We start from the raw sequence: 23,668 nt of genomic DNA on the forward strand, positions 1-23,668 counted from the left end.
TGGAGAGGGGGAAGGCGAGAGAGAGGTGAGGCGGCGGCCCAAGATGGCGGCGGGGACGAGCAGCGCGGCGGCCGTAGTAGCGGGGGGCCCGGGCGGGCCTCAGGCGGCGGGGCCGGCCCCGTCGGGGAGCGGCGCCCCGGGCCCCGGCGCGGTGCTGATCGGGGACCGGCTGTACTCGGGGGTGCTGATCACGCTGGAGAACTGCCTGCTGCCCGACGACGCGCTGCTCTTCACCCCCTCCATGGGCAGCGGCCTGGACACCGACACCGAGACCCAGCTGCGCGTCACCGGCTGCGAGCTCATCCAGGCGGCCGGCATCCTGCTGCGGCTCCCGCAGGTGAGCCGGCCTTCGGGGCCGGGCCCGCGGCGGGTGAAAGACGCTCGGCAGGGAGGAGCAGCTTCCGGTCTGAGGGAGCGAACGAGGCCCGGGCGGGGGCGGCGCGGGCCGGAGGAGGAGGAGGTTGCGTAGCCGCTCCGGGCCCGCGGCAGCCGGGGGCGCTGGGCCTTCGTTGCCTGGGAGTGTCGCGCTTTGTTCTCCCGGGCAGGGCCCCGCCGTCTGCTGGTGCCCCATGGCCGCTGCGTCACTCACACAAACTCCCCCTTTCGTCCTAGAAACTAGGTAACGCCCGACCCGGCAGCTCCCGGGGGAGACGGGCTGGGTCCCGGGCCCCGCAGCCGCGTTTGCAATCGCGGGGGCGGAACAGGGATCACGAGACGCCGCCGGCCTTTTATTTACCAAGGAACCAGGCGTGTGAAACTGGCCCTGTTGTGTCCTTTACGGGCAGCATTCCGGCTCTCCCCCCCCCCCCCCCCCCCCTTTGTCCCGGCCGGCTCTGCTGAGACAGGAAGTGAATGATGTAACCATCTCTTCCGGTAAAACCAGGGCCTGGGTTGGCTCAGCCCTCCAGGGCCCTTCCTGGTAGATCGGCCAAGTCTCGCTCGTTTCTAAAAGGAGAGCCCCCCCCCTCATGCTCATGGTAACGCACATGATTTCGCAATGCCTTTCAAATGGGGTTTCTGAACTGCTTTCTCGTATGACGTGTCGCCAGTTGACTTCTCTGGTGCGCTTCAATTCCTCCCATTAAAGAAAACGGGACAAAGAGTCAATGTTACGATGATGGTTGGAGGGAAGAGCGGTTACAAAAATACCACTATGGCTGAAACAAGGTTAACGAGACCTTCAGTTTTTTTTAAAAAATAAATAAATAAATTTTTTTTTTGGCCTAATGGTGCTACCAATAATCTTTATTTTAGCTGTTTTAATTTCTCTAGCCATCTTTTCTTGCATATGAGTGTGTTTAATATGGCAACAAGGGAGTCTTTTTAAATATGGCTATGTGATTGTAAAACCACAAAGGCTGGCTGGGGAGCTTGTGGGTAGGTGGTAATGCTTGACATTTAGTGCTGACTCATGGTTAAAATGACTCGCTTTGGGTTGGTGGTTGCCTTTTAATATTGCACAACGAACATAAAACCAAAAATAAACAAGTAGGAGTGTTTGCATAGATGGTGGAGCACTGCGGGGCATTTAGACTGTAGTGTCCACCCTCATAACTATTTTTGAGTGTCCCCATAAAATATTTTGTTTGGTACTTTTCTATTGTCTAGTCTAAGACTGCACATTATAGTTCTAGGTGTTCATGGTGTTATACGCTTTTTTTTTTTTCTCCCTCTGGGAGCTGTTTGTTTGCTGTGTCAGGCATTTCTAATGTTTTTTATGGGACTCAAATTTGTTGCAGTGTAATTCATCTTGCTCTAGAACCTTGTATGGGGATATTAATATTGGATTACCATTTCTTCCTTTCTCTCTAGGTGGCAATGGCTACAGGGCAGGTGCTGTTTCAACGTTTCTTTTATACAAAATCTTTTGTGAAGCATTCCATGGAGGTAAGGATTCTTTTAGAAAATGCACTATGCATTTGATTTCTCTCATGTTTGAGAGCATATATTATGCCCTGTTGTTGAACTATGTGTACAGGAAACTTTCGAGCTATAGATATGTTGTTTAGTTAAACACAGTTTTACACATCTACATTGTAACAAATACTTAACTTAAAATTTGGAATATTTCTTGTTTTTACCACCACTTTCTCTTGTTATCCCTCCTAAAGCTCTTGGAGGCGATCAGTTCCAGATTTGAGCAAAACATCAGTATGTTGCAATACTTATATTTCAGCATGTGTCAATGGCCTGTGTTCATCTGGCATCCAAAATTGAAGAAGCACCGAGGCGCATAAGAGATGTAATTAACGTATTCCATCGCCTTCGACATCTAAGAGAGAAAAAGTAAGTTTAGAATCTGAAAAATGTTCCCTTTCTTCATGGCCGGTTGTTTAAATGTGGGGACTACTGAACATGAGAGCCTGAATTTAGCAGCCTAGCTAGCCATAATTGTTGCTGTGCCTATGGGGGAGTTCAGATGCATCATGACTCAAGGAACATGGGGTAAAACCTTGTTTGGGGAATGAAAACTAAAACATGAATCTGGTTAATCTTAACTGGAAAAATGCTTGTACTGTTGTAAATACTAGCTAGTTTGCATCAAAATATAGTAACTTGCATATGTGTCCAAGTAAGATTGTTGGGTGTCTTTTAATATTGGCAGTTCATTCTTACTCGATGGAATCTGAAATAATGTCTTACAGAAAACCTGTACCTCTACTACTGGATCAAGATTATGTTAATTTGAAGAACCAAATCATAAAGGCAGAGAGAAGAGTTTTAAAGGAGCTGGGGTTCTGCGTTCATGTAAAGCACCCTCATAAGGTTTGTACGATATTCAACTAACTTATAAACTGTGTGTGTTTCACACTCTGCTTGTTCTGGGTAGACTATTAAACTGGTTAAAAGCTGCTTGTTCCACAATACTGAACACAGTGAAGCTAGTTTACAGTGATCTTGCTATCTTGTTTCTCATTCAAGAGAGTCTTAATAGTTGGTCTTGTATCTCATTGGTCAGTGAAGATTGGAGATGGATGCAGATGTTAAGAACTGGTTAGACTTAACTGTACTTGGATTCTTCAATTTGTCATAGCATGAAAACAACTTATTGTTGAATAAGCAGGTAATTTTGGTGTTAAATTCTGAAGCAATATGAATAACTCCTCTTTGACTAAGGCTCTCGAATATCCCTTTTGTAGAATCTAGTTCTGATTATAATATTCGTCATTACTGATGGGATGTGTGAAATTCTCAGTCCCAGGAATGCTGTTCCCCAAAGTGTGCCAACTCTGCTCCCCATAGGAGCTGGTCAGCACGGCTGTTTGAATCTAATAGAAGGTTAAAGTAGTGTAAGGGTTCTCCTTTTCCTTGCCCTGCAGGTATCTGCTCTCTGTCTTGCTGTAATGGGCTACTACTTCAGACCTCTTCAGCTCACTGTAGTGTAAATGTTCTTTAAATTTGAGATCAAGTGCCCCCTGATTAAAAATGTGTAGATACCTTGCTCTGTTCAGATTTTCTCTGCCCACTGCCATTCTTTCTGAGCCTTCTTATTTACTGGGGTACCAAACACAGGAATGAGTGTACTCCTTCACCCACTAATCCCTGTGAATTTTCTGTAATCATTTTGTTTTATCCACCATCTTTTTTCATGTGGTTCACAAAAAACTGTTTTGTATGCTGCTGTGAACCTTTTAAACCTATTATCTAGGACTTTGTAGAAGCAAAAGAGGGGAAAAAACGTTGGCTAGGTTTAGTCCCTTCCAATAGAGGTGTTTTGTGGTGGATTGGTGCCACTTTTTTCCAGTTGGCAGTGTTTCCTCCCATGTGGCAGCTAAGAGGACTGTTGAGTTCCATAGGAAAAGCATACCTATTTTGAAAACTGAGCGGAAGGCAAGACTTCTAGATGAATAGGATGACTGAGAACAGAAGGAGGAGTAAGAGGAAGGTCAGATTTGGCTGTGCACAGCCATTTTTGGAGCCTGTTCTTTCCCTCTTTTGTAATTGAAGGCAGAAACTACCCGGGTAAACATTTGGCATCTTACAAGCACTCTCTCGGTGGATATTTGAGAATGTTAAAATCTAGAACAGAATAGCAGATGCTACATGGACATCCCCTCTGAATTAAATACTTGGCTCTAGAGATTCTTGATAATAACTCAGTAACCCATATCTTCCAGATAATCGTTATGTACCTTCAGGTATTAGAATGTGAACGTAACCAACACCTGGTCCAGACTTCATGGTAAGTTGATCTATCTTGTTATACGAGACCAGCAGGGCAGTGGCAGAAATATGTCATTTGAGGCACTCTGGGCAACATTGGTGTAGCCCACAACTATGTTCATGGAATAGACAGTTCCAGTGTTTCCTGGAGTGCCCCAACCTACTATCCAAATGTTGATCGGCCTCTAAGTTTCAGGCACTGTCTTAAATGGTAAGATAGCTTTTAAACCCCTCAACCCTTGCTCTTTCTTCCCTTTTCTTCTACCCTTTGCCCTCCCTCTAAAGTGAAAATGTTAAGTGGTTGTTTCTTTGGGTAAATCATATGTGCAGTTCTTGTCCGTCGCTGATGCTGGGAGACACTTTCCCAACACTTGAGCTGCGGTTGCAACAAGGGCATCAGGAACCCTCGACATAAATCCTTTTTATCCACATGGATAATCCAAGATGTCAGCTACTAAGACTGGATAACTCAGTGTTTTTGCATTTGCCATGAAACGTCTTCTGCCTGTCTTGTTGCTTCACTGTAGTGAAGAGAATCATTTGGGGATGGGTATCGAAGTAAAAATTCCAGATTGTAACAAACTTGTAACTTATGAAACAATGACATAATTTAAAAATTGGAATAATGAATCTAAAGGTCATATTTCTGCTGACTGAACTCTCTGGTACTGTGATCTGTTTGATGGAGAACCTATTTTGACTTTTCTTTTCTGTACTCTTTTAATCAAAGGGTAGCCTCTGAGGGTAAGTGACTAAGACTTCTCCTCTGCTGCCCAAGCGCTATGGTGCAGGGATAACTGCGTCTTCAGTCAAACCAAAGCAGGCTCTACAAAGAGAAGGCTGACTCTAGACAGGTGGTATAAATACGATAGTATAGTAACTGGCCAACTGCTTCTTGTGCTTATACTTTTGATTTTTGTTGTTGTGCCCTTGACTCTCTTGTATATTTTAGAACTTGATTGTTTAAATTTTGAAAACTGTTAATGTTAATATGCTTTAACTATGTTAATGATGCTGTACCTTTTTAAAATGCAAAAAAAAAAAAAAACTATTTAAGGTGGGATTTAAGTCTTCTGGGTGAATTAACTAACTGGTAGACTTCAGTTTTTATCATATCTGTGTATGTTATTTAATCCAACACTTAAGACCTTCTACTCAAGTATTTTCAGTTTGGAATTAAGTACAGCAATGACACTGGACATTTTCCCTACTTCCAGATTACACAATACCATTGCATTCAGAATTCACATGTGAAGCAAGACTATTAGGCACCAATTTCCTTTTTTGTTTGGGATGCAGTGGAATAACTATTAGAGCAATTCCCTAACCATTCATTGCTTCCAGTACCTGGAAAGTCATGGGTATCCAGTATAACTAATGTTTGAAGTGCAGTGGTTTTAGAGAACAACTTAAAGCTGAAGTAATGTGACACATGTTTAATTCTACATGCCCCCAAACTCAGAGCCCAAAAGACCAGCTGCACAGTTAGCAAGTTAGTTTTTGTTAAGCAGTTTGGGAAAGGAAGCCCAATCATCCTTCATACCTTGTGAATACTTCTCTCACTGCACTTCATTTCACAAAGACTTTCTCTGATCTCCTTCAAAGTGTCTTCTCTATAGCAAAAAAAACGGTTTTAGAACAGCATGACTTAGTTTAAGCTTTCCTCATGGGCAAGGTGAAGGAGAGTCAAGACTAAGCCTCTAACTTGCCACTTTTTTCCCAATGGTCAGTCGATCCCCGTGTATTAGAACTGAAATATCTAGTAAAGGACTAAAACACGTAGATGGGAATGAGATTCATGAGCACCTCCTCTTTCTGTAAACTGGTTTTAAATGGGCTGTGGGCTCTGGTTTGGGCATCCTTGTGTGCTGCATACCCCCACGATCAATTTCAAACTCTTCTCAGAAAGCTTGTATAACTATATGGTGGCCTTTGTTCTGGGTGGTGTTTTCTCTCTTGCCCACCTGACACGCTGCTTGAAAGAAATATTTTTTTTAAAAGTTATACCTTTAAACATTGTATTTGTTGACAAATTCAGATGCAAGTACTTTGAAAATACAAACTTCCTTGAGGATTTAAAATCAAAATATTTTAAAGTATGTACTGACTGTTGTGGAATATGTGCAATATTTTACAGTTGTCTCATTCTGTGAATATTCATTTTAAGAAACCTTGTTGAAATGGGACATTTGGAAACGATACTGTCATATGCCAGAGAAGAGGAGATCTGTTTGAATACTGAACCATCCTCTGCACTGATGATCCCAAATACCTGGATTTCTTCCACGACTAGCTTTTTGCATCACAAATGGATTCTGTCTTGGATACTGTCTCACTAATGGAAAATGGACAGGTTCCTAAAACTTTCCAGTGGAAATGGGTACACGCTGAAGTGGATTGCATTTCTCCAGAGAACTCCAGCAGGATCGGCAACTTTGAACACTAGCTTTCAGTTTGCATGCTTCTCTGCACTCTGGGATTGAGCCTAGATTTCTATTACTGAGTTCTTTACAGATTATATGTGGTCTCTACAAAAACATTTGTTTTTGCATGAGAGCAGGCCAGTAGATCTAGAGGGAAAAGTAAAGTTAAAATTGGTTCTCTTTCATAACTGATTTGTCTGACAGCCAGTCAGAAACTTATTCCCAACCACATATCCATCCCCTTGAAGAAATTTTTCTAACTTCTCTTCAGATTTACAGGAGTATAGCATTTGAGCTTAGTAATAGAATGCACAGAAAAGTAGTTACTGTAGAATTGAAGAGAATAGAACAGAGAGGCATTCTGCAGGGGGTTGCAATTGTTCCCTTATTGTGTATTTCAGGAATTACATGAATGACAGTCTACGAACAGATGTCTTTGTAAGATTCCAGCCAGAAAGTATTGCTTGTGCCTGTATCTACCTTGCTGCTAGAACATTGGAGGTGAAACATCTATTTATATTTTGTCGTTTAAATTTACATTAAGGTTTTCATGTAGAAATAGAAAACTGAATGTATGATTTCTCAATTGTAGATCCCACTTCCTAATCGTCCTCACTGGTTTCTGCTGTTTGGAGCAACAGAGGAGGAAATTCAAGGGATTTGTATAAAAATCCTGCAGCTATATACTCGGAAAAAGGTTCGCTATTGTTTTATACGATGTGTATTCTCAGTACATGGGGCAAAACATTCTGCTTCCATTGAAGCCAGTTGCAAAACTCCCACTTCTCTGGGAGCAGAATCCAGACTCTGTGAGTTGTATCCCTTCTTCTAAGCATGGATGGTCAATTGAAACAGTACAGAGAACTGATTTTTTTTTTTTTTTTTTTTTAAATGTGCATTTGCAGGTTGACTTGTCTTATCTGGAAAGCAAAGTAGAAAAGAAAAAACTAGCCATTGAAGAGGCAAAAGCATTAGCTAAAGGTCTGCTACCCGACAAGACTCCCAATTTGGAGAACACGTCAGGGTTTTCCCCTGTTCCTAAAAATGGTTGGTATCAATGTACCTAGTTTGCACATTTGGACTGCATTGCTTTCTCCCATATTTTGGGAGTATTACAGTGACTTCATAACTCGAGTAAGAATCCTGTCTCAGTCAGGCTATTTTAGATGGCAGGTATTCCTTGTTAAGCTGTCTATGTTCCAAATGAGGCTGCAAATGCTGCTAATTTGCAGCATCCTCACTCTAGAAAGGGGTAGTCAAACTCATGAGATTTTTTCCCGTTCTTTTTCTTGGCCTCATGTTAGTATGTGTGCTAGAAGAAAGGCAGCCTTGGGACATGACACGAAACTATTTGTTGTAGTGGGAGAACATTGTCTAGTGGAGAGAGCCAACGTGTTCACTTTTCAAAACGCCTCTGCTCCAGTAACTGTATGTGCTGGGAAGGGTGGTGGAGGAATGGCTGTGTGTGAAGGGAGAGTGCCCTGTTCTCTATTCAACTGAAATGTGTGTATAAGAAATAGTTACTTCCGGCTAGTTAAAATTCCCTTTACAAAAAAAATCTGGCATGTAAATTTCCTTGAAACAAAGAGGAAAGAGTTGGACCTTTTAATGAATCAAATAAACTGGTATTCAGATTTAGGTTGTAACACCTTTAAAGAAAGTTTTTTCCCCAGAGCACCATGTTTGGAAACTATCTTTTGCCTAACAGAGCCCTCTTGAAGATACAATAGTATCTGCCTTTCCAAGGCATTGAAAATTGTGAGACATATTACATAAAATGCCGGTTCAGGCAATTCTATTAAAGGTTTTTTCACTGTTTAAAGTCTGTTTTAGAGGTTTTGGGGGGGTTGTTTTTTAATGTACTAGGTTTACAGCCTCAGAAATTTACTTTAGATTTGAATAACTCATTCAAGTTTCACCCTTTATCTGAATGTACAGCAAAGGGTATCTAGAGGGATCTGGTAATTAGTCGATCCTTGCCCTCATTAGTGAGGGCAGGTGATCCATTCAACTACTGCTTGCCACTCCTTATCATTGGGTTGCCCACTAAAGATTGACATCTCTTTGATACGCATGTGGGGGGCGGATGAAGTGTAAACTTCTACATTTTTCTTTTAGAATCTCCAAAAGAAGGTAAAGGAAATAAACCTTCCCCACTTGCTGTGCAGGCGATGAAGAATGCCAAAAGAAAAATGGATGGAACAAAAAGAATGAATTCCAACAGCCCAGTGAATGGGTAAGATTCCACGTGATATAGACTCTACTTTTTTTTTTTTTTTTTTCTCCCAGCGCTTAAATCTAAATCTTACTTGGATTCTGTCCTTCATAGCATTCAGAAAGAAAGGGAGAGCAGAAGTGGAAGCAGAAGTCGAGAGCAGAGTTATTCAAGATCACCATCTAGATCAGCATCTCCTAAGCGCAGGTACATACTGAAATGGGTGGAAGTGCTGAGTCCCATTTGTAACCTGCTATGCTAATGGCAAACTACCATCCCAGAGAATGGTGCTTTGGGAGTCAGTGGGCTCTGAAGCAACAACTACAGCAATTTATATAAAAACTGAAACCCCGTTTGAGCTCTGGAAATGAGACTAGTGTATGGAGGTGCAACACGGTGGCCAGTGTAGGTTCACGTGAAGTTATGATTAGAGGAATAACTGCATATGAATGGCATCTCACTCAGCAAATCTGCTCCTTGTGCCCATGGTCCTTTCTGCTGACTTAAATGACAAAAATAAGTTTATATACTGCTTCTTACTATCCTCACCATAGACCCAACAAAGCTTGGGGGATAGGGAATTGGATTCTCTTCTGACTCTCAGATCAACAGAATGGCAATATGTTCAGCTTCTCCCTCCATTATACCTTGTGCCCCCTGTACCAAACACTGGGGTTTCACAAACAGAACTGAGGTCCAATTTTGGCCTGCAAAGCCTCTTACTGGGGGTGATGCTCAAGCTAGGAAAGACCGCTTGATTTTCATGCCTTAAGCTGTTTTCAGGGCTACAAATTAGAGAGAAAAATCTATGGTAAATTGGCTCAATTTACAAGTATGTAGATATCCATGAGAGGTAATCATGGAACCCCCAAAGTCCATAGGTCTAAAATTCTTCCAAAACCTTTTGCTGTAATTATGAAGCTGATTTCTTTCTGGATTATTAATAAAATGTTGTGAAAGATACTGTTCAGCATTTCAAAGCATCTGGGTTTTTTACCCATTCAACAATGGATCTAATGATTACAAATGTTTCCTATTATTTTAGTCCTACAGGAAATTACTTATACTGTGTTTTAATGAGTTATGGGGTGTGAGCTGGGGAAGTATTCTGTTTGAAGCCAGGCGATGCAGACAAAAGCTAAAATGTAATTGAAATATCTTCTAAAGCTTGCTGGTTCAACTAATCAGATTAGTAGCGCTCTGTATTTAGAGAAGAGGCTTTTGCTTGTAAGATCTATTCTGAGGGCAGCTTTCAACCTGAATTGTAGTTTACAAGTAAGTAAGGGTGGCATTTTAAAGGACCGTGTCAAATCATTTTTTCTAAAACCTTTTTCCTTGTGTTCCAAGTAGCACCTAAGATTGCTATAATCTGTCTTATCCTAGTGCGTGCTTTTAATGTTGTAAAGTAATCGGACATTGATTGTTAAGGCACTCACTGTTCTCTTCTCCTTCTACTTCCCTGTCTTAGAAAAAGTGAAAGCTACTCAACATCGAGTGGTTCCAAATCCCACAGCCGCTCCAGGAGTCGCAGTGATTCTCCCCCAAGACAGTTCAACCATAGTGCTAGTTACAAAGGCTCTAAAATGAGGAGTTACAAAAAGTCAAAGGACTACAAATATTCGACACACAAGCCAAGGAAGTCCCGCAGCAGGAGCTCCTCACGTTCCCGGAGCCACTCACGAGAGCGTTCTGATCATTCTGGGAAGTACAAGAAGAAAAGTCACTACTATAGAGAGAGACATGAGCGTTCCCACTCCTATGAGCGTACGGGTCATCGTTATGACCGAGACCACCCTGGCCACAGCAGGCATAGGAGATGAGCGCTACAACGGGTTCTCTTCTGTCCTTTGGGATTCAGAGTGGAGCCCGGTTTCCCCCATTTTTCCCTTGCAGCATAGGGTTAGCCTGGGTCTAAACCACTTAGCATCAGTAATCTTTTCTAACCCTGTGCTTGTTAGCATGAATCCAAATACAAGGACACTGAACAGACATGATGATGTGGGAGACTTGATCTGGTAGATGGCTTAATTGTTCTGCTGCTGGAGTGTCTCTTAGAAACACCGAAGAGCCTCTCTTGTGGTGGCTGCTCCTATGCCTGCTCTTTGGTAATAGGTAAATTTGCATACTGTAGTGCAATGGTGTTAGTCTATTTCGGGACTCGGAGTACTGAGAGCACCAATTTCCTGGCTCAGCGATTAGCGAACCCTGCTGAACTAGCCCTTCCTGATGGAACGAGAAGAAAGCTCAAAACGTTTCATGAAAACCATTAGTGGCTTGGTGCTAACAAAGCTGTCGTTTCATACTGACTCAATTATGTTGTACAAATGTAAGGTGATATTTCTAGAACTGATGCCTATATTAGGTTACACTTGTGTATATATTTTGCAGTGTTTAACAATACAATATGGGAATATGGCCTTATTAGCCCTTCTACTTTCTCCACCGTGTAAATAAGCATTTGTTTAATACAAGTGAAAGCTATATACTGAAAAGTCAAAACTTGAATTCTATCAATTTAAGATTTGTGTAGAGAATTCTGATAAATGTGAAAGTATTTAGCTCTGTGTATTGAAAGTAGTATATTTTTATCCGTGCAATGCTGCGTGCAGGCCACCAGCTCATAGAGAAGTTTCATATATATACATTTTATGTGTTTTGAATAACTCTATACTCAGGATCTTTGACACGCTGAAGAATTGGTAGTTTGTCAATCTGCTTGCTTGTTTAAAAACAGAAGGTGTAAAAAAAAAAAAAAAAAAAAATCCCAAGTCCGCAGCTCAGTGGTATCCGTTTTAGTGGTATATCTGAGCTGTTCCCATGCTCCCTAATTTCATTAAAGTATTTGATTTTGTATTTAAACTCCATGATGTTACTGTCTGGTGTAATTCCGAGACTTTCTTCTAAGTTGTACTGCCACGTCTAATCGAAAAGGGAAAAAATAACCTGACTTGAAATAGGGGTAAATGAATAGTTTATAGCCATTCTATTTTTAAACTGACGTGTGCCATCTCAAATATAAATACTGTTTCAGACTAATTTTGTAGCACATGGTTACAGGGGTTGTGAGTAATGGTAAAACAGGTCTCTTCCTTTCCCACTGGAGGGAGTTAAAAGCTATGCAACTTAGCAGGTCCATCAGAATGTTCATCAGTGCAGGTGTAATAGAGGGTTAATTGCCTGAAGTGGTGAGTGTTTTCCTATCCAGGGAAAGAAAGTAATGGTGGCTGCTGATTGGTTGACAGTGGTTCCTGTGACTTTCAAGCCACTGAGGGTATGTCTACACAGCCCGCAGCAGCGAGCCTCTGAGCCTGGGGTGACTAAAAATAGCCTTGTAAATGTCATGGCCCGGGCTCTGATGTCTACATCATTCTTTGTAGTGCAGTAGTGAGAGCCTGAATCGGCTGACCCAGGCTTGGGGGCTCACAGCCTGGTGCTGTATAGACATACCCTGATACAGCATAGGTTAGCTTTAGTTGTCTAGATACTACAGTGAGGGTGGGGCATTATAAATGCCCTTGTATGTCTTTGAGTGATCTGCTGGCAGGCTTATCGCAGGAGCGTTTACAAAGATTTTCAGTGTCCCATCACCAGGCATGCACAGCATTAGGGGTGAGCCGGCCATTGGGATGGCATTGAAATTCCTCGTTCCCATATCTCAGAACAGAATTGTGCAAGCAGTGCAGTATCCTTTGCAAATGCCTTGGAAGAAGGGTGCGCCTGGGCCCCACCTCATGAATCATGGTGCAGAGGGGAGAATAGGCAAAATGCTGTGCTTTCTATAGCTGACCAGCAGCAATCTCCCCTTCCTGCTGTTTTTGCCCTGGCCTTTCCCACACCCTCTCATGGCAGCTTCCTCATGTTACCACCGTTTCCCCCACATGCTGCTGTGGAGCAGGGGAAGCAGAGCAACCAAGAGGACCTGGAGCTGCCTCCTGAAGCAGGGCTGTTCCCTGCTGATCACCTAGGAAGTGCTGAGCCACCCCAAGCCTGTGACAATCAGGCCTCCCCAAAGTGCCTCAAATTGGGATAAAAATGGAGGCACATAGTCACTCATCACACATGCGGCCCTGAATGTGCCACCATGTATCGTGTCCATTGCTGCTTTCTTATCACTGCACAGAGGATTAAATGTTGCTTGCTATGCCATCTGACCTCAGTGAGTTTCTCATATGTATTAAAAAAAAAAAAAAATCCTTCAGCTTTTAAAGGAAAACCGCTTGAAACTAATTGTGCTGACAGCTGAGGTAAACTAATGGGAAGAGACTAAACAGTGATGGTGCAGTTAAGTCCTGTGGATAAGTTTATTGGCGTGTTAGACTTTTTTCTCTAGGTTCTCCCCCCCCCCCCCCCCCATTGGTTCAGAGTTCTGGCAATGCTTCTGCTCACACTTCACTCTGGTCTTTTTTAAAAACTTGAACATAACCCCCTAAAGAGGCTTTAGTTCCATCCAGCAAGTCACAGCCCCTCCAAACAATAATTCTGGAACAGAAGAAACTTAAGCATTTGTTATGAGGAACTTTAATCCTCTGTAAGGACATGATGTCCAGATGGAGAAAATTACTGGTCTAGCTATACTACTAAAACTCCCATCTGTATGCTTGTCTTCCTGAATAAGAGTGCTTGTTTTCTGATTTTTAATTTGCTTTGAAAGCAGTGTAAAGATCAGAAAAGAGCCTTCCTTTTTGCGGATACAAGTGCCCACATAGGGAATTCTACCACTGGCTATGCTAGTAATCTTCCCTGTGGAGACAAGCCCTCAGCTGAATGCCACTTCAGAACGTGGGGGCTATAGGCACTTCCCACACACATGAAAGACTCTGCTGCTATCCCTCGGCCAGCATCAATCTAATTTTGCACATGATGCAAGGAGAGGATGATGCAGAAGTTTGAGGTCAGTGAGGACAAGGGTTACAGTAAGATCCCAGTTACCTAGCTTTGAATGTAGCTGCTGTATGGTTCTATAAAAATGGTTTATATGTAACTCACTTTTTGCTAATGAGGTTCCATTACTTTACATTACCAGTCAAACTTGAGGAACTTTGGTCTCTAGGTATCTTCAGCACGTGTTTCTCAAGTACCCCAAGCAGAAGCAGTTGTCTAGGCTGAGACGTGGGAAAACTGTCGAGTTTAAGTTAGGATTGTGCAGTGTCAAGGAATATAACATGAGAGTGTGAGGAGGGGAAAGATACTAGCATAGACTTGTGCTAACTGGTTTTAACCAAGCAGGTCTCTTGTTTCATCTGTTCAAAAGCCAGCAAACTACCTGCCTTCACCTGTATTTTGCACACGTGGAGGGAAACTGAAGTAATTTCATACTTCAATGGCTATTTGGACTATTTAGTATACACAAAGTCTTAAAGTAACAAGCTACAGGCAGTACATCAAAGTAATCTTGACCTGTCCAAAGTGTTACTCTGTATGGATTTGAAAGAACAGAAGAATGGCTCTACTCAGTCAGACCAAGGTCCATCTAGCCCACTATCCTGTTGGCTAACAGTAGCCAGTGCTAGTTGCTTCAGAGGGACTGAATGGAATAAGGCAACTTACTGAGTTATCCATCCCTTATCATCCACTTCTGGCAATCAGAGGTTTAAGGAAAGCCAGAGCATGGGGTTGCATCCCTGATCATCTTGGCTAATAGCCACTGATGGACCTGTCCTCCATGAACTTATTCTTTTTTTAACCCATACTTTTGGCCTTCAAAATGTCCCATGGCAATGAGTTGACTGTGCACTGTGTGAAGAAGTACTTCCTTATGTTTGTTTTTAAACCTGCTGCCTATTCATTTAATTGGGTGACCCCTGGTTCCTGTGTAATGTGAGAGGCTAAAGAACACTTCCTTATTCACTTTCTCCACACCATTTGTGATTTTTATAGACCTCTATCACATCACCCCTTAGTCATCTCTTTTCCAAGCGGAAACAGTCCCAGTCTTTTTAAACTCTTCTCATATGAAAGCTGCTCTGTACCCCCTAATCATTTTTGTTGCCCTTCTCTGTACTTTTTCCAATTCTAATATCTTTTTTGAGACAAGGTGATCAGAACTGCATGCATTATTCAAGGTTTGGGCATACCATGGATTTATCTAATGGCATATTTTTGGTCTTATTATCTATCCCCTTTCCTAACAGATCCTAACATTGTTCGATTTTTTTTGACTGCTGCTGCCCATTGAGTAGATGTTTTCAGAGAACTATCCAGGATGATTCCAAGATCTTTCTTGAGTGGTAACAACTAATTTAGACCCTATCCGTTTGTATGTGTAGTTGAGATTGTTTTCCAATGTGCATTACTTTTATTTATCAACATTGAATTTCATCTGCCATTTTGTTGCCCAGTGTCTCCCAGCTTTGTGAGACTCCTTTGTGGAGTAATCTTGTTCTGCCGGGAGTCTGCATGTAAACTCTGCCCTTACTGCCTAATGTAGCTGTAAAGGGATCAGCCAAGCGCATTTAGCGAAGTAAAATGCATCTCTTGGCTCATGCCAGTCTTAAAAGGAAGTGGCCATTCCCCCACTTTAATCATCAGCTCATCTCTGTTAGTCATTTTAAATATGAGGACTCCTATCCTCAAAGGTGCCTAATTCCCAATTGACATCAGTGGGAGTTAGGTGCCTAAATGCCTTTGGGGAATCTGGGCTGCCCAGAGGCCTCCTGTTCAATCCCTTAGAGAAGCAATCCTCCAAACAGCAGGTTTGTGTACCAGGTTCTGAAAATCAGCAGATGCAAAAAGTGAGGGTTGCACAAGGGGAGCAAGTTCTGCAGTTGAAACTTCCACTGACGCGTTTTGCCATCGATCTCCTGATTAAATCGTGAGCCCGTTAACTGGAATGCTTGGAGTTAAACCTCAGAATGCATTTGGGGAAGAGGGTGAGCAGCACCCAGCCTGTGGAGGGGTTTCTAGATAGACATTACCTCATTTGGCACAAGAAGCAGCAGCTGTGTTTTATAAACTGCTATGCAAATGTACAGCATTGGATAAACAGTAATACTCCACTTTTTGATATGTGTGAAGCCAGAGAGAGAAATATCTTGGAACCTCACACCCTATATAAAAGTGCATGGGCGTGTGTATAGGGCTCCGAACCAAAGGGATTATATCCTGGGATTAAAAGGGACATCCTGTTCTAGAAGAGAGCAACATGTTCTTACTGAGAAAACCCCTCCAGCATAGATAACTAACCCAGAGTCGTGGCAGCGGCATAGAACTGAGAGAAGCTGCTGCAAGGTGGATGGAGAGTACAAGCTAGACAAAACGGCTGTAGATCAGAATAGCTCCATTGACTTCAGGAGAGCTGTGTCCGTTTCTACCAGCTGAGGATGTGGCCCGGGTCTGTAATGGAAGGAAACAGGCTTTGACTCTGCTGAAGGAGCCACAGACTAGAGCCAATTCATATTTGTCTAATTTATTTGACAAATTTCATATAACTTTTTAGTTGAGTAGTTTTTCTCCAGTATCTGATCTTGGTTTGAAAATGAGCTATTCAAAGAATACTCCTTCCCCCCCCTCCCATTATTCCCCCAATGGTGCCAGAGCAAGGGACAAAGGGATGCACCTCTAATCAGAGCCATGCCAATGGACCTTACTTCCAAGCCTGGTTGTCTTCAGTTAGGCACAAGAGTCGTGAGTTCTGATCCAATTGCAGGAGTGGTGCAAAGTGGCTTTCACAAGTGCCATAGGGAAGATTTCTGCTGAATGCGCAACCCCAAAGCACCAGTGGATGGGTTTTTTGGGGGTGGGGCTGGCTGGTAATCAGCAGTCGCTGATGGGAAATAAGTTTGGCAATTCAGCATTCAGTCAGTTACCAAAGAGACACGGCCAGCCTTTTGAAAAGGCAGCTTGCTCACCTGAACAGCCGAGAATATTTCAGAGAGTGAAATGAACTCCTGGCCCCTTGCATGTGTTTTCTCAGGTGATTTTTGCAGCTTTCTGCTCCTGCGATCCCCAAGTGATTTCTTGAGCTGTTTGTTCCTTGGCCTTTTCCAACCCATAACCTATGAAATGGCCTGAACTGAATCAAATAACCACAGTAGTGTGTGATCGCAAAGGCTGCTCCACTAATGACTGGGAAATTCCGAGCAAGCTCAGCTGTGTGAATTATCAAATCATAGGGGAAAGGTCTGGTCTGATGGAACCAAAATTCTAGTGCTAGAACATTCACCAGGCCTGATATTCCCCCCCACCATCACCACCACTTTTCTTCATGCCTGGGAGCACATCTGGCCCCTGGTAACAGGCTGTGCGGGTTTGTGGGGAGAACCGTGGTGGGTTAGTTGCACTCCATTCCTGTCCAGTCAACCCAACACAGCTCTGGCAAAGGTGGTGTGGCATTACGCCCCGTATTCTTCGTAGAGATAGTATGAGATGGTTACGGCATAACTATGATTAAGGCTCTGTGTTTGTCACAGATTCTGTGACTTCTGCTGCAGCCCGTGCGGCTGGTCCCCGGGAGCAGCGTGGGCAGCCCCTGGGCCAGTCGCACTGGCTGCTACTGGGGCAGTCTCGGGCCCCCCCACTCCCCAGCAGCAGGAATTTGAGTGTGGGGGGGCTGAGGGTTGGGGTGCAGGGTGGTGCTTACCTGGAGAGGGCTCCCTGGAAAGGCCACAGGAACTCCCCTCTCTCAGCTCCTAGCTCCACGGGCTGCCTTCGCCTGCAGGCACCGCCCTCACAGCTCCCATTGGCCGCGGTTCCCAGCCAACGGGAGCTGCAGAACCAGGGCTTGGGGCGAAGCGGAGGCAGCACGTGGAGCTAGGAGATGGAGCTTGCGGCTTCCCAGGAGCTGGGTAGAGAACAGTGCTCCGTGGGCTGCCCCACCACCCCCGAACACCACGGGAGTTTTAAGCTGCAAGCAAGTGCAGCTTACCTTCAAGAACCTCTGCAATCTGCCTAAAACAACATTGAGGGTGAGAATTTATTACACATGTCCAATTTCTTTATTGCATTAAGTTTAGATTGCATGTTTGTTGTATTTGCTAGTTAATCTGCTTTGATCTGTTAGATTTTAAGTGATTATAAGGGAAAACCATCTTTTGTAGTTAATAATGTTTTGTCTAAGACCAGTGTGTGGAAAACATTACTGGGGGGCAGGGCCGGCTCTAGGATTTTTGCCGCCCCAAGCAAAATCAATTTTGGCCCCCCCCCCCCCCCGTTTTTTTCTTACCCCAACCCCGGCCCTGCCTCAACTCCGCCCCTTCCCCAAATCCCTAGCCCTGCCTCCTCCCCCCAGGCTCTCAAGCCTGGGAGGGAGGGGGAGCAGCGGTGTGGGAATCAGCTGTTTCGCGCGCCGCGGCCGCTCGGGATCTCCCCCTCCCTCCCAGGTTTGAGAGCCTGGGAGGGAGGAGGAGCAGCGGCGTGCGAATCAGCTGTTTCGTGCGCCGTGGTGCGCGAGCGGCGGCAGCAGCAGCAGCGGAGGTGAGCTAGGGCGGCCGGGGCACATTTTTAGGGACAGCAGGGGCGGCATTCTGGCGCCGGCCATGCTGCCCCTAAAAATGTGCCGCCCCAAGCACCAGCTTGTTTTGCTGGTGCCTAGAGCTGGCCCTGCTGGGGGGGTGGGCAAAAGCTGATGCATATCTTCCTCCACATTGAGGGAGGGGACGAATTTCGTGAGCTTACGCTGTACAGATCTTCGTGCAGCACAAGACGGTATAATTTTGGGTTTATCCTCTAGAGGGGGGTGTGCATTTGAGTACGGGGCAGTTCCTTAGCTGAGCCTTCCCATGCACAGCTGATTTCCGCGTCTTTGTGTTTCTGCAGCTGGGTGTGTCCCTCCCTGTATGTGTGCTGGTAAAAGTGCAGGCTGAAGCCAGGGGGAGGGCTTGGCAGGAAGATCGATCCAGCCACAGAACGGTTCCATGGGCATATCTGTGCTGGTAAGTGACCCAGCAGCAGTCAGTTTTACTCTCAGCCTCTTTTGGGGCTCTAGGGGAGTCTTTTCCCTGAAACAAACACTGGTGTTTTGACAACCCTGTGTGAGCGATTCCATGACATCATAGAGATGGGCTTGGTGCTTGGGAATGGGTAAGGAACCTTTCCACCTGCGAGCTGAAATCAATACAGGCTGGCTTGACAGCAAGCCCAGCTTCTCAGACCTTAGCCCAGCTTTGCTGCAAGGTTTCAAGAACTCTTTTCTGAATCTGGCTCCCATCCTTCTGCCTTTTTTTAAACCAAACTGCAAAGGTCGGCTCTGGATCTGAACTGTTGCAAAGTTCTGAGGCAACTGGATCTGGGTCTTTGGTTCGGTTTCTTTACGAATCCTAAATAAGGATTCATAGCCACAAGATATAGTCACAAAATTTGGAACCAGTTCCAAATGTTCTCGAAGTTTCAGGCAGTATTTGAGCCTGGGGGTTGGTTCAGGCCTCTCTTCAGTGTGTATCAAACACCTTGTGCAGCTGTACATGGTACACATTGTGAGGGAGAGTGGGCATTTCACTGACTAGCTAAAAATGTAGCCGGAAGACACCAGCTGAGTCTCTAGTTAGCCAGCATTGCTCTGTGTATGGCCCTCCACGCTAATATGTATTATATGCATGACCTTAACATTGTGCACATTACAGCATCGCTACTTAACCTTCGTCTCTGGTAAGTTGTATAAACGGGGGTTGAATGACGCTTTCCCCAGAATGCTGTTCATTCATGCTATAGTTGAGCCCTGCTCTTGGCACAAATACAAAATCTGTCTGAAATAAGAAAAATGAATAGTATGTCCTGGTACCCGCACAGCCCCTGGGTACCTGAAATGTGGAATTCAAAACAAAGATAAGGAAGGTACAGAAAGTCAAGACAGGTTGGTGGGGTGAATTTTGGCTGACGGTTAGCTTTCAGCTTGTAAATTACCACAGGTAGCCCTGAGCACATACTTTGGAACCAGTCCTTCGACATAAGGTGAATGCCGTGAGATTGCTTTGTCTTTGACTGGTAAACTGATTATGCTTGGCTATTTGGTCTCTTAAATATTTTTACTATTGAACCATAAATGTAGTCAAGTAATTGGTTCTACCTAGCGTAGGATAGTTATGCAATTAAAAGAATTAAAGTTAGCTTAAGTTTGGTAAAGAACACAATGTCTGCTTTATGGTTTGTGGCCAGTATGGAAAAGGCCCTGATCAGCAAGTAAAAGAAGGCTGTGAGAATAATCAAGTGTTTATTACTTGCAGTGTGGGAAGGATGTGGAGTTCAAAAAGTAACTAATGGAATAAAGACCTGCAATCAGGGCCGGCTCCAGGCACCCAAGCACATGCTTGGGGCGGCACCTGGTAAGGGGCGGCGGGGGGAGCGCGGCGCGGCATTCCGCGGGGGGGGGGGGGGGGGCGGGCTCCGGTTGTGCGGGCCTCGGCGAGGGGGCGGCGCGGGAAGGGGGTTCCGGCGGCGCTCGGCGGGGGAGGGCAGCGCGGGGCTCGGCGCTCAGTGGGGTTCCGGCGTGCGGCGCTTGGTGGGGGTGCGGCGCGGGTGCGGCGCTGGAGGGGGGTTCCGGCGGCACTCGGTGCAGGGGGGGGGGGGGCTCCGGCGCTCGGCGGGGGGGGCGGCGCTCTGGGGGGGGTTCCGGCGGCGCTCGGCGGTGGGGCTGGGGGGCAGCGCTTTTTTTTGCTGCTTGGGGCAGCAAAAAAGCTAGAGCCGGCCCTGCCTGCAGTAACAAGACAAAGAAAAACTGTTTCAAAAGATACAAGCACAAACCTTCCTGTGTTCTATTGGCCAGCAAGAAGGAAGGGAAGAGATGGGGAGGAAAGGGCATGGGAAGACAGGAGGTTGGAAATTTTATCGGGATTAAGCTTGCAAATAAGGGTGAATTGTCTCAAATGGGTTTTTAGCTAAAGTCAGTAACTGGCAATGACATCGCTTGTTTGTTAAAGAGTATAAAAAGTAAACTCTTAAAGGGTTCATTGCTAATACCTGCCTGACCTCACTGGAGCTGACCAAAATGGGTCTAAGCCAGGGGTGGGCAAACTTTTTAGAGCGTAGGAGCTGGAGTGGGGGACATGCCGCTGCTTCTGGGACCATGTGGAGTGGGGAAGACCCCGCTCCCTGGCTGGAGCACCGGAGCGGGGCAAGCCCTGGACTCCACTTCCTGGCAGGAGCTTGAGGGCCGGATTAAAACAGCTGGAGGGCCAGATGTGGCCCCCGGGCCGTAGTTTGCCCACCCCTGGTCTAAGCACCCATGGGTTTAGCCTGTTTGTAAGTGTCTTGAGCAAATGCTGACTGTTTGTGTGTAATGACTGCTTGTTTTTCGGCTGTTAGGCATGTTTAAAGTCGTATAAAATACCATTTGGCCTTTGGACTTAATAAAGGAACATATCGTTAAATTAGTGTCTGCTGGTTTCCCATATTAATAATTTGAAATATTACTAATTCCAACACTCTGTCTAGCAAGGATGGCAATGCTAGTCAGGTCTTGTCTTCTTCCCTGGCAAGATGTTTAATAAACCCCACAGAGAATAGATACAGTTAATATCTAGGGATTACAGAGCCATGATTAATGAGAATCTGCTGTTTGTCTTTGAAGCAGAAAGACACAGGCTCTTTATAATGCCACTTCATTGGAAGTTGGGAATAGGGACCAGATGCCAGTTCAGCACCGGGGCTTGCTTATGGTAAGGGGCAAAGAGAGAGCCTTTCAGGTTTGTCCTTTCAGGCAGGAGAAACGAAGCACTGTTTGGAAGAAGCTGGGGAATAATGTGTGGAAAACAGAAAGTTAAAATCACCAAGTGTGAAGAACAGATGCTGCAAAGAGACCCACTGCCACATTAAAGGGACACAGGCCCCACCCTAAAACCTTCTGATCTCACAGACTAGGTCACTGCCTGCATGCAGGACCCTGCAGACGTTCTAGGGAGCGGTATCGCTGGCTCTTCTTCCATCAAGTCTGTTGAAACCAGGCCCCGCCATGGCGTGAAAGGAGACACTTTGCTTCCAGAGGTGCCATCCTCTGGCTGAGTCTTTGCGCTGTACTCCTGTGGCTAAACAGAGGGCTTTGGTGTCCAGGTCACTCTCAATCCAGCACCTCCCACTGGCATTAAACCCACCTGGGGATGGACTCTGGAATGGGGATGTGAAAATTCCATTTAAAAAAAACAAGAAAATTTACCTTAATTGTACCTGTAACCAGCTGTCAGAAAATTCCCGGAGATGCCAGTTTCCATGAAACTCACGCAAAATCTATTTTCTTTCCCTTATCCAAAGAGCCCTGGCAGAGAATTAGCCCTAGGCACACACAAAAGAAAGGGAAAGTGGCCAGGTGCCAGTTCGCGGGGTGTGAAAACATTTCAAAGCGGATGAGTATCAGCGCTGTTTTGATGTGAACTAGAGTAGGGGAGTTGCCCAGGTGGCTCTGGGAGTGAACGCTGCTGCTGACGAGTGACCCAGGAATTCCACGAATGGAGCTTACACAGATCCTTTTCTTCTCTTCTCTTGGCACCGTTTAGCATTTGTTCACTTAATCTTTTCTAAGCACAGTTCCGGCAGTGACGGCTGAGTGCACATGATTGGACACAACAGTGGGGGGAGGAGGGGAAATCAGCCCAGGGATTTCAAAGAGCTGTTAAAGGAAATACGGAGTTGTCATTTTTAGTAGCGTTCCCTTGACTCCCCCCATGCCCCTAGCACTCTCTGACAAGCCTGGGTTTTGTCTCTTTCCATCTGGCTAGTGCTGATTGCTTTCCCTGGGTCTTTCAAGTGGAACTGAAATGAACACAGCTCCCTTTTCTTCAACAAGAATAGGGTGACCAGATGTCCCGACTGTCCCGATATTTAACCCTTTGTCCCGTGTCCCGATCAATGTGCGATTGCGACGCCATTTGTCCCGATATTCAGGTAAGGAGGTGAGCGGGAGGGAGGCGCCGACTCTGTGGGTGCTCCAGGGTTGGCGCACCCACGGGGAAAAATTGCAGCCAACCTCCCCCCTCCTTGCCTCCTTCTCCCCGCAGCGCGCCGCGTCCCTGCTCCTCCCCTCCCCCAGTGCTTCCCACCACCTAACAGCTGTTTGGCGGTGCTTAGCGCTTTCCAGGAGGGAGTGGGGAGGAGTGGGGACGCAGTGCACTCAGGAGAGGAGGTGGAGAAGAGGCGGGGCGGGGACTTGGGGGAAGGGGGTGGAATGGGGGTGGAGCGAGAGCAGATGCTTGGGCAGGAAGAGGCGGGGGGTGGGCGAGCACCCACCCGGCAGAGGGGAAGTCGGTGCCATAGGGGTGAGTGGCGTGTGGGGGGGGGTGAAGAGGCAAGCGGTGGGTAGGGGACTGAGGAGGGACGGAGCAAGCCAGCAGGGGGTCGGGGGATGAGGAAGGGCGCGGTGGGGAGAGGCAAGTGGGGAGGGGGCGAGACCTGGGGCAGAGAGGGGGCGGAGCCTGGGAGAGTGGGCATAGACTGTGGGCGGGGCTGATGGCACCCCAATGTGTCCCGATATTTTAGTGTTGTGATCTGGTCACCCTAAACAAGAAGAACAACCAGCCTTCCCCTTCAGGTTGCTGGGGTGAATCTAGCCTGGCTCAGCAGTGATCACGGACCATGGATGTTTGGCCCGTGTGGGAAGAGACATATTGGGGTCTCAGCCCCATTCCTTACCCACCTCCCAGAAAAACCCTCCCCCAAATTGCTAGGTTTCTGGGCAGCCCCTGCTGACTGACTAAGGGGGCTTGGAGTTTGAGCTAGAAACAGCTGCTGAGCAGTTAACTGTCCATTAACAAATGGCATTAGTTCTGAGTCAGAGATTGATTTGAATTGCTTTTAGTTTTTGAATGTCCTTCAGCTTTTGTAACCAGAACTGGAAAACAGAGTCCGTCCGGTTGGAGGCAGCTCAGGGCTCCTGCATTCTTTTGCTGCTCATTTGAAGAGTAGGTTCAGATCTTTCAGCCAGTTGTTGCTAGATTTGGTCAGTTTT

General features: G+C 45.6%; 2 protein-coding genes across 9 annotated transcripts in view; both read left to right on the forward strand.

The window, feature by feature from the left end:
- CCNL2 (cyclin L2) lies at positions 1–11,661 on the forward strand. 7 transcript variants are annotated; one of them, XM_005292913.4, is made up of 11 exons: positions 1–337; positions 1,813–1,887; positions 2,177–2,286; positions 2,646–2,766; positions 4,119–4,183; positions 6,989–7,088; positions 7,180–7,284; positions 7,493–7,634; positions 8,706–8,823; positions 8,917–9,009; positions 10,271–11,661. In XM_005292913.4, exons 1-11 carry the CDS (start codon positions 44–46, stop codon positions 10,620–10,622), a joined length of 1,575 nt encoding a protein of 524 aa, XP_005292970.2. In that variant the 5' UTR covers positions 1–43; the 3' UTR covers positions 10,623–11,661. The 7 variants fall into 7 exon arrangements, with proteins under 7 accessions (XP_005292970.2, XP_042708794.1, XP_065431195.1 ...); XM_042852860.2 differs by having other exon boundaries at positions 7–337; positions 2,112–2,286; XM_042852859.2 differs by lacking the exon at positions 1–337 and adding an exon at positions 369–619.
- A 6,899-nt stretch (positions 11,662–18,560) lies between these two features.
- LOC101954184 (C-signal-like) overlaps positions 18,561–23,668 on the forward strand; it is a 32,176-nt gene continuing 27,068 nt past the window's right edge. The window contains exon 1 of one of the 2 annotated variants that reach the window (XM_065575126.1): positions 18,561–18,671. In XM_065575126.1, coding sequence (XP_065431198.1) covers positions 18,654–18,671 — 18 coding nt within the window. In that variant the 5' untranslated portion in view covers positions 18,561–18,653. Of the gene's footprint in view, positions 18,672–22,557; positions 22,609–23,668 lie in introns of those variants that run through there. The other variant, XM_065575125.1, reaches the window with a different exon arrangement.

The sequence above is a fragment of the Chrysemys picta genome, chromosome 21, assembly GCF_011386835.1.
Source record: "Chrysemys picta bellii isolate R12L10 chromosome 21, ASM1138683v2, whole genome shotgun sequence".
NCBI lineage: Eukaryota > Metazoa > Chordata > Testudines > Emydidae > Chrysemys > Chrysemys picta.

Excerpts from the sequence above, each read along its gene's own strand:
- CCNL2 (XM_005292913.4), top strand. The coding sequence starts at position 44 with ATGGCGGCGGGGACGAGCAGCGCGGCGGCCGTAGTAGCGGGGGGCCCG. Across the intron at positions 338-1,812 it reads TCCTGCTGCGGCTCCCGCAG|GTGGCAATGGCTACAGGGCA; the intron begins GTGAGCCGGCCT and ends CTTTCTCTCTAG. Across the intron at positions 1,888-2,176 it reads TTGTGAAGCATTCCATGGAG|CATGTGTCAATGGCCTGTGT; the intron begins GTAAGGATTCTT and ends CTTATATTTCAG.